General features: G+C 37.5%; 1 protein-coding gene across 1 annotated transcript in view; it reads left to right on the plus strand.

The window, feature by feature from the left end:
• Positions 1-11,460, plus strand: part of LOC106884213 (uncharacterized) — a 60,848-nt gene that overhangs the window by 9,097 nt on the left and 40,291 nt on the right. Inside the window, exons 4-7 of the mRNA XM_014935462.2 lie at positions 166-317; positions 3,456-3,578; positions 4,706-4,811; positions 8,711-8,865. Coding sequence (XP_014790948.1) covers positions 166-317; positions 3,456-3,578; positions 4,706-4,811; positions 8,711-8,865 — 536 coding nt within the window. The remainder of the gene's footprint in view (positions 1-165; positions 318-3,455; positions 3,579-4,705; positions 4,812-8,710; positions 8,866-11,460) is intronic.

The following is an 11,460-nucleotide window of genomic DNA, read 5'->3' on the forward strand; positions in this document are numbered from 1 at the left end:
TATATATATATATATATATATATATATATATATATATATATGGATATATTCATGTCAATATATGCACATGTTCCTGTGTGTGTGTGTGTGTGTATACATATAGATATATGTATACATATATCTATATCTATTTATATTATTATTTTTCCTTTATTTTCATATAAGCTCCTATGTGGAGTACTGCCACACAAGAAAACAGTGTACCTGTGAGATACATGGTTAAGGGATCCACGAAGGGAAACCAAGAAGACTTTCAGAGTTATTACGACTTTTTTCAATTTCGTAAAAATCTTGACGGTCTTGGACAAATCTTTGAGGTAAGTTTCCGCAATTTTCATTTAATAATCTCTATTTTATCGACGCAGTATGAGTAGCAAGTTTGTAGAATCGGTCGAATGGGCAATGAATTCTCGGTGGTATTTAGTTGCAGCTTTCTATGTTCAGAGTTCGAGTCTTGCCAAGACCGCCTTTATATTTAGCGTACCGGTTTCGATGAAATAAATACTTTTTCTGATATGATTGAATGTTCTCTTACTTTGAAAGTTGTGCCATTGAACTGAATAAGTAATAAGTATTGAGATATGTGACAGAAATAAATGCTTAACAGACTTGGTTGTGAAGCATTATGTTCTTACCTCATTACGGGTTACCAATGCATTGAGATTAGAATTTGATACATGGAGGCAGTAACGAGATTTGCTGATAATATATACATAATATACATACGTATATATATATATGGAAAACAGACAAAGTAGAAAATGCTAAAATACTTTTATAAAGAACATTACAGAACCGGTTTCGATCCTTGAGATCTTTTCAACAGTAAATATGAATGATAAATTTTTGAAAAAGTATTGAAAAATTAAATTTTGGTAAATTTAAAAGAAAAGTATTTTTAAAGACATATTTGTATAGTATTCAAGTAACAGGGACATTTTTCTTGTTTCTGCCTGTCTCTGTTTCACTTGTTAACTCTTGTGAGTTCGAAGAAGGAGTGCTGTGATAGTAGCAGAGTGTTAATTGGTTGGGTGCCCTGACATTGACCTGTTGATGGTCATAGTGATCTGTATTGTTTATAATGTTTGGGTAGGTGTTATTCTAAACAGCAGTAGTAGTAATAAAGTAAGGGAGGAGGTGGTGGAAAGGAAGAAGATGACGGAGAAGATGAGGGATGGCGAGAAGAGAAATAGTAATAATAAAATGCAGGATAGTGTGATAGTAACTAGTCGAGTGAGTAGTGATTGGAGTTGTTTTTTCATATTTTTATATTTTTTTATAATTCCTTGAGTATCTATTTGGAGTTTATCATTTTTAATATTTGTGTGTGTGTGTGTTATTCTAAGGTCGTGGTGGATATGTCATTCGTTGTAGATGCGTTCAGAAGGGGTCTGTATTTTGTGATGAAGAGAGACTCTTTACTTATTCTTTGGCTGTAGGTTGTATCGTCTCTGAATTGGTAGAGGGGAAAGATTCTGAAACTTGGATTTTTATTATTGGCGCAGATATCGATGTGTTGGCTGAATGCTAGGGTATGCGGATGGTTTGTCCAGACTGATACCGAAATACTGCGAACCATTCGGAGATACGGTAATCGCAGCATTAAGATCAGAAAGAGAAATGAAAATTGTAATGTGGAATGTGGCACGCGAATTACCGGTGACCACAGAAGACATAAAACGAAATTCGGAAAATGACGAATTCATAACAAAAATGAAAAGAATACTATAGACAGGAAAAGTAAATAGGAACAGGATTGGTGCGAAACGAAATCAAGACGTGAAACTATGCTCGATTTGGGATGGTGTACTGATGTATGCACAGAGATTAGTAATACCTGAAACATTGCAAAAGAAAATGTAGACGGAATTCCATGTTTGACTTCCTGTTATTTCGAGGATGAAAAGTTTAATGCGTAGCTACATGTACTGGCCAAAAATGGATAGAGAAATTGAAAAGTTAGTGAAAGGCTGTTGAGGACATGCCCCAACAGCAAAATTACCGACGATAAAAAAGTGAACCTTGGCCGAAAATAGATGTTCCCTGGTCGAGATTACACATTGATTTCACGGATCTCTTAAACGGCTCATACTACTTAGTGGTAGTAGATAGTTTCTCTAAATGGCCAGAAATTTGTAAGTGTAAAAAGCCAACCTCCTCAATTTGACAAACTTTCCACATGAGCTGTTTGCTAGATTTGGCTGCCCAGACCTGATTGTGTCTGACAATGGAACGCAATTTGTGTCTTTTGAGTTAAAAAAGTTTTGTAAAACGTTCGCTGTAGAACATGTAACTATGGCGCCATACCATCCCAGATCTAACGGACAAGCAGAACGCTTTGTAGATACATTCAAGAGAGCCCTAAAAATGTCGAATAAGTCACGGATGAGGTAGCTCTACAACAACAATTCCTAAGAGTATACCAGGTGATACCAAATCCAAATACACCAGCAGATGTTTGCAAGGGAAATAAAATCAGTCTTCGACAAATTGCTACCTGGTAAGAAAGAAATATTGCAGTGGATAATATAGCAAGATATTTCAAAATTGGCGAAAATGTATTTGTTAGGGCATATAAAAATGGAAAACAAAGATGGGACCAAACGCATAGGAGAAATTCTATACTTGGTAAAATGGTAAAAGGGAGAAAAGGGATATACAAGAGACACATGAAACAACTAAAAAAAAAAAAGATAGATTCGTTGAGAGTGAACCCAAGAGAATGGAAGAACCAATGGAATGGTTATATGATATCTTTTAAGTACCAAACGCCACTACACCACCAGACGCACAAGTGAAAGAAAAAGAAAATTTACGGAGTTCCTGGAAGTGGATGCCAGACGAAAAAAATATTAAATTGGTAACTGTATAACCCCCCCCCCGCCTCAAAAACGAGAGGTAGGGTGATGTAAAAATTATTGTTAGTAAAAAGAAGTAAATTTACACTCCCTAAGAAAAAAAACTTAGAAGGGGAGATGTTATGCGGATAATGATAATGATAATGGAACACCCTTCCCACGTGATGAGTAGCATATGCTAGTCGTTACAACCACTGTGACGTAGGAAGTCGAACGGTGGAGAAGTCGGCGAAATCGGTCATAGATAATCGTGTCTTTACTTGTCTAACTAGACTGCTATACCGAAATGGACGTTATGACAGTCCAATGGTTGGATTACAACAGTCTTCTTCTTTTTTCACTTCCACCACCACATCATCCCCATCGTCCACCACCACCACCACCACCACCACCACCACCACCACCACTACTACTACTACTACTACTACTACTACTACTACTACTACTACTGGTACTGCTGATACTGCTGCCTGTATCTATACGAAACTAACCAAATCAGAGTAATGGACATACTTCTGCTCTGTTGTCTACTGTTCTATAACCCCAGAGGAACCCTGTTCTTTTCTAAGATGTTTTGACTCTTACTTTAAATTTCAGACGACACCAGGAATTGCATGCTATGAAAAAACACAGACGAAAAAGATGCCCAAAATACCAGATGTCTTCTCAGCTTACCTAGAATATTACGACGAAGAGATGGGAACATTAATATCTTTGAAGGTACGTGGTTTATATTAATATATGTCATTTCTCTATTTTCCTCTGGTTTTCTATTAATTTTTTATCTCTTTCTATCTACTTGTTTTGCTCCTACCTACTCTTCCTTGTCTTTCCCTTTTCAGCAATCTTTATATCCTACTTAAAGTGGATATATTGTAAGAGTGCCGTGATACTCCGCTATTCGTCTTGAGGGAGCATCTCGTATAGACGTTTAGTGCCTAAAAGCACAGAAATATCAGTAGCAAATTAACCAGCAACGGTGGGGGAACAACTAGATCACATGATTCCAGCGTGCGTGCGCTTCATCAGCATCAGCTATCCTATATATATGTATGTATGTATGTATGTATGTATGTATGTATGTATATTTAGATGCATACGTACATATATGCATAAATGCATACATATACACACAAACATATCTATACACAGTACCAGTATCACCACTGCTCCCACCACCGCAACAGCAGCAAGAACTATATTGCTACTGCTCAACCACCACCACCACCTATTATTTCACCATCCATGGAATGTGGGCCAAATATTAAAATTTTTCCATTAGAAGGAGGATACAAATTTGGTGGTGGTTACTTATTTTATCATTTTTGGAAAGATGAAAGACAAAATCAAACGTGGTGAGCTTGAACTCAGAAACCAAAAGAGCATAAATCAATTTGGCAGGACGTTCTATCGAGAGATAAACGGTTCTCTGCCGCATTCAAGTAGCATATTATATAACGTCACATGTTATTCATTCACGGAAATCCTATATTCTTTTCAAGGTATCCGTGATCTGCAGTGACGGTTAAACAACGATTCACTGAGGAGGTCTAATAAGGCCAAAGCGCGTCCAGAGTTGTCATTGTCCTAAGATCAGACTCATCCCACTACATTGCATCCCATATCAAATAATCTAAAATAATTCAAATTTCGAAGTTTTCTCTCCCTATCCTATTTTTTGAACAAAATTAATAATTAAAAAAAATTATTATTTTCATCACTAAGTTTATAATTAATATTCTTGGCTCACTATATCAGATATGGTAGCGCACATTTTATTATCAACAGAGCAAGCTACAAATAACTGTTTTGTTGCTTCATGTGTCTGTTCCATTCTATAACTTCAGGAAAACTTTGACAGAAACTTTCGACTTTCCATGATCACTTATGCTAATCCTGTCACCAAATCCGAAGACAATCAGGCAAATATTGTCATCAATGATTTCAACGAAGGTAAGTAATGGCCCTAGCAGAAACATCAGTTTTCTTTACGGCCACGAATTAACACTACTTTATGAATTTTATTAAATTTTATCTTTACATATGTGCTGATTTTGCTTGAGTGAACATATGTACTTATATCCGTGAATGCAACATGGCCGAATGGTTGAAAAGTTCGCTTCGCAATCACAAGACTCTGGATTCATTTCCACCGCATGGGATCTTGGACGAGTGTTTTTTTAATTGCCATACCTTTGGTTTGCCCAAATCTTGTGAGAGAAATTAGGTTGACGGAAACTGCAAATAAACCCGTCAGCAGATGGACTGTAACTGTCATTCAAAGGTATAACCTTGTTATCATTGAATCGCACTGATTTTACACGAGAATTGCGTTTTGAATACATGTAACTTGGGAATACTCAGCCACTTTGCATGCTAATTTAGGGATCAGTTGATTGAAGAACTAGATGCTCAAACGGTTTTTGTGAGTTTCTTAAATGGCTTATAAACACCTTTCACGCTGCAGTTGTCTTCGTTCCAGCACACGATCTTATATATATATATATATATATATGTATATATTCTTTTATTCTTTCACTTGTTTCAGTCATTTGACTGCGGCCATGCTGGAGCACCACCTTTAGTCGAGTAAATCGACTCCAGGACTTATTCTTTGTAAGCCTATTACTTATTTTATCGGTCTCTTTGCCGAACTGCTAAGCTACGGTGACATAAACACTTCAGCATCGGTTGTCAAGCGATGTTGGGCGGACACGTATATATATATATATACATTTAAATTTCTTTTAAAAAGTTACATTTAAATTTCTATCTTACAATTAATTAAATTAGCATAAAATAATGGTTTCATATTTTCTAATAATTAAGATCTAAACTGTTAATATATGAATGCGAAAGAGATAGTGGAATAACTGTCAACCTACAATTGGGCCACCCTGTATATACGACGGGCTTCTTTCAGTTTTCGCCTACCGAATCCACTTACAAGGCTTTTGTCAGCCCGAGGCTATAGTAGCAAGCACTTAGCCAAGGTGCCACCCGGGAAAATGTGGCTGGGTTGGTAAGCAAGCTACTTACCACACAGCCACTCCTATATATATATATGTCTGTCTGTCTATATGTCGACATACATATACACATACACATACACATACACATACATACGCATGCAGTCACATTTTCTATGTAATATTTTATCAAAACATTTTTCCCGGTTGTTATATCCTATCTTAGAGAAATCATGCGTGTCTTATAAGCAAACGGCCGCCATCATAATTAGTGTTCTTTCTCATTCAGAGAATGAAAAGCGTTTATGAACGCATTTATATAAACCAGATGATATCTAGACTATATCATCTGGCTGTTTGTATTTGGCAACAAATGTATAAGAATGATTATGCAACGTACCATACAAAATATGAAAAACTTTACTTAAGCATTAAAGTATATATATATAACTTTTCTCTGAGATAACATTAGTTTATAACCGTAAGTGTAAGTCTAATGTGCTGATAACTGAAGCATCTTTATATTGAATTAGCGAGATTGGTCTTATTCAGTTCGGTGCAGTCAGAATCGTATCATGATCTCTAAGTTAACACACACACACACACACACACACATGTATGTACGTATGTATAAAAATATTAGATATTACCGATGGAAGCAATATTAATATCGAATAGCAATGTTTATATCCTACTTAACGTGGATGTTATGTAAGGATGTTGTAATACTACGGTATTCGTCCTGAGAGAGCACTGATAAATGTAGACGTTTAATACAGAAAATATTGACAGACGAAAATTGTCCAGCATCTGTGTGGAAGTGTTAGATCACGTGATTTCAACGTGTTTGTGTTTCATCAGCTGCAGGAACCCACTATCACAGTTGCTGACCAAATCTTACTTCTTGCTCCCACTGTTATATAGAAAAAGCACTAACCATCTATATGAGGTGCTCTCACAGCATGAATACCGCAGTATTACGGTTTCCTTGCAAAACAGCTACATTAAGTGCGAAATAAAGATTTCTGTTCGGTACTAATACTGCTTCCGACACTAACGATTTTTACCCAGGGTGCCAGATAGTTGCGGCACCAGTGCCTGATTAGACACCATTTTCCTGTATATCAGAGGAAGCGAGGTTTCGCCAGCAACAGTGATAGTGGACATTTACTGCTGACGAAGCACGAACACGCTGAAAGCATGTGATTTAGCAACTCCACCACCAGTGTGGACAAGGTCTAAAAAGTGTTTTAGAGTAAGACCTTCGTTATGCGGGATTACTGTGTATAGAAATTTGATATCGAGAGTGAAAAGGAGTCGAGAGAGGCAAGGAGGGAAGGAGGAAGAGTTAAATAAATAGAGAGCATGATTGGTGTCGTGAATGTGTGAGGGAAGGGAAGCTCATAGGAGGGAGGGAGGACACAGTCAAGGCAGTTGGAGATAAGTCCGGTGGGGTAGTTGTGGCAGAAACGATGGGGCGGCCAGCGTCTCTGAGCTTGTGGATTTTGGGAAGGAAGTAAATAGTGAGGATGCGTGGGGTACGGACAATGAGATTGGAGGCGGTGGGAGGAAGATGGAAGGAGGAATGAAGTCGTGGATGGCGGAAGATACAATCTGTTGGTAGTTTGTCGTGGGGTTAGAGGGTAGATTGCAATAGAAGGGAGTGTCTTGTAGTTGGCGGAACGCTTCAGCCTTATAGTGGTCTGCACGCTATGCCACTATAGCTTCATCCTTGTCGGACGGTTTAATAATGGCGGCGTCGGAGACACGGAAAAGCAGAGAGTGCAGCTGGGGAGATATTGAAATGTCAGAGATACCTGCGAAAGTTAAAGCGGCCCACAACACGTCGACAGACGCTTACAAATTGATCAACTACTTGAAACTGAATGGGAGCTGGCGTCGAGTGGGATGGTCGGCGGCCCAGGTCAGTGAGACCGTCGTCTTCATTAGATACATGTGGAGTGTTATGGAATAGCGCATGCAGCCTGGCACAGCACACGAAGTGCTGGATATCAGCGAGGGTCCGAAACTTGTTATTAGACGGAGTGAGAGATATGAAATGGAAACCTCCACTAAAAAGAGAACGCTCTACTTCAGAGAGATGAGATCAGGAGAAATGGTAACAGCAGAGTGTAGTGGGGAGGAATTTGGGTGGAGGAAGTTCAGTTAGTTGGGGAAGAGGTAGTGGAGGCGGGGAAAGGCTGGGAAGAGAGAGAGAGGAAGGAGTAGTATGGGAGAGGGTATATATACACAAATGCATGCGCGCGCACACACACATATATATACCTGCATATCGTATAAAATGCCATTTCGTTCGTATTTGCCAAAAAGCAAGTGTCATATCCTGTATTTTGCCCGAATAAGATATACAACTTTCTACATTAATGGTTTGTGCAGTTCCTTAGCATAAGTTTTAATATTGTACATTCGTAAAGACATTAGAATGGCTCGCAGTGTTAAAGTAAATTTCTGGAGTGGGTATTACAGGAAGACAGTTGAATTTCGCCAAACATTTGTATAACTTGGTACTCAACTTGGTACACAACAGGTAACATTTCCACTGTTACCTGCCCTACTATTCCAAATGTTTCTGTACCATATACTATCATAAAAAAGCTCACTACCACTACCACCACCTTTGACTAAAAGTGATGAAATTCGAACTGACGCCAGATATGTAACGACTGTATTGTCATTCTCCATGCCTTATAGTTGTATGATAAATGAGTGTATGAAGAACTTTACCAATGGTTAAAGTAGGAGAATCAATATCCAAAAGAAATTTGAATAACAGACTTTATTAATAATATTTTAATAATATTGTGTAAAATGAACTGCTTTATTTGTCACCTGATTCTAAAACTCTTTAATTTTACTTTCTAGATGTAGCATACAACATCAATAGTGAAAAGGGTGACTGTAGACTAACAGAAGTCTCCAAAGATTTAGCCGATAAAAAGAAGAGCCGACAGTTGACCATGGTGAATTCTAAACAATTCTTCGGCTTGAGAAATGGAAATTTCACATACCAAGGCGTTGTAAGTAAAAATTTTGCTTTATGTTTAATATTCAAAGCCTTTTCTGTTCATACATTCTCGAATTAACGCTAACGGACTTCCTCATCGCAGTCTAACAAGATTTCTTCTTCGACTTTTGGTTGTGAGATCTTTAAATAATAATTTTAAAATTCTATTCTTTCTAGGCCATCTCCTAAGTCAGCTGCCACAACTATATTGAATTTAATGTTTTGTTAAAAAATAATTCATAGAGTGTATGCAAAATAGCAAAATTCCAAGCAATAACGTATCTGTTCATTCTTAATGCGTTTTTGCAGAATCAAACGTAAATATTTGATCGCTGTTGTTATTCTTCATCAGAGAACGCCTCCACGAGATGTTTCGCCATTATTGTGTGTCTTCACGGTGAAACTTACTCCGCTGGATCAATGAATCTAATAAGAGTACGCGATCTTGTTTATAGAAATCAGTAAACAAATTATTTGCTTACGCGTGCTGACGTCTGCCAGACTGAGTAATAACAGAGTGCACGCAGAACCGCAAAAATACGAAAAATAACGTATCTGTTCACTGTATTTATTTAAAATTTATTTTATTTAAAATTAAATAACAGTATGTAAATTAAAGCAAATTATTTACTTATAATCAGGACAACAGGAAAAATACAACTTTTACGGCCAGTTTTCATTCATAAAAATTACAATGGTTTACCATCTGCACCATGGTAAATCTGGCGTTCGAAGGAAATCTGTGATGCCTTAAGCCCGAATTTATATATTGTTTAATGTATATATTGTTTAAATTAGGTCGGTGTTCAGATAATGATTTCAGTGAAAAAGGATACTGCCCTTGATGGTTTTGTCGAATAAAAGAAAGCGAGCAGATTGTACTTATGTCAATGTGTGTTGAGCTTGTGATGTGTGTGTGTGTGTGTGTGTGTGTGTGTGTGTGTGTGTGTGTGTGTGTGTGTGTGTGTGTGTGTGTGTGTGTGTGTGTGTGTGTGTGTGTGTGTATGTATGTATGTGTGTATGTATGTGTGCATATGTGAATGTGTGTATATATGTATGCGAATGTGTGTGTGTATGAGTGCGCATGTTGGTGTGCATTTGTGTTTAAAGAGAGAGAGAGAGTCGGACGATTAGAGAACAAATGGATAGATAAAATGGTGGGACGAGATAAACGATAGATAGAGAAAAAGAGACAGACAGAAAGAAAGAAGGAGGGAGAGGGAGAGAGAGAAAGTATGAAGAAGGAGTGTGTGTATGGTTGTATGGAGAACGAAATGGATTAAGAAAACGATAGCCAGAACAAGAACAATGAGAGGAAAAAAGTAAAAGTAAATAGACAATTATACAAATAGATAGATAGATAGATAGATAAATAGATAGATAGATAAAGATAGAGATAGATAGAGAGAGAGAGAGAGAGAGAGAGAGAGAGAGAGAGAGAGAGAGAGAGAGAGAGAGAGAAAGGTGTGTGTGTGTGTGTGTACAACCCAGTTGATGGACAACCAAAAGGCAGGTTGAAGTCTCGTGTCTTGTTACATTTATTTCATTACAAACAGTGGCACTACTGTAAAGTGACAAGCGTTTGTTTTCTAACCCGTAGTTAAGCTCTGATTAAATAGGTATGTCTCTGAACTAAGGAAGAAACCTGTACATGGTCACTCAAACTGCTAGAAACGATAGTGCCAGCCCTTTCAAATTATACTCTAAGGTCTTTAAAAAAGAGGGGCGCATTGGATAATGTAGTCCTAAATATACTTGCTTTGTACTGGAACCTTAACTCCTTGATGAAATCATAAAGATGCCGTAGTGATATACAGTATGTCTTGGGGAATTTTCAGATTTGGCGGATTCCATCCCTCTTCAGATCTGAAGAACTCAGTCAGTTCTTCCATGAGAGAGAATGTCAGACAGGCCGTTAGACAGAAAGAGTGAGAAAAGAGAAAAATCGACCCCATACAGGAGTGGTACTTTATATCGAATGAAGGGACTATCAAAGTCTAGCGTATCCGCTGATTCTTTCATCGATCTTATTTTCTACTGTTGTTCTCCATCGACTATCTTCACTTTACTTTGGAAACTTCCCTTTTATCTTCACAGATAACCAGTCATCCCTGATTCCTTTTATCTTCTAACGGGTTACGGCTTCATAATGTTCCTTTGGTTTTATTTCTAGGGTTGGTTGGTCTCACCTTTATATGCACAGCTATAACTGTATAGGATGCAATATATAAAAATCTTGATCTCGAGTCTTTTTAATGTAACTTTATTAAGGAGAGCTGCCCTCAAAAACAAATTTTTTTTAAGTATGTTTTATAATGTACTAGCAGAGGCATCCGGCGTTGCTCGGGAATGAAATTGTTGCTTATGTACTTGAAGAAAAAAAGGCAAAATATGCTGTATAGAAATTTGAGGACATTCTGTAGATGGACTCTCAGATGAATGATGGCTGGGCACCTCTCATGAATGGGGAAAATTGAAGATGTGCCAAAAAGCCTCATTGGTACTTGGAAACTTTTACGAAAATTAAAATGGGGATTAAATGAAAAAAAATGATTTACGTGAATATCCTCACAAGAGTAATTGAAATAAATGGCGATTGTGGAACCCC

This window comes from Octopus bimaculoides, chromosome 9, assembly GCF_001194135.2.
Source record: "Octopus bimaculoides isolate UCB-OBI-ISO-001 chromosome 9, ASM119413v2, whole genome shotgun sequence".
Taxonomy (NCBI): Eukaryota; Metazoa; Mollusca; class Cephalopoda; order Octopoda; family Octopodidae; genus Octopus; species Octopus bimaculoides.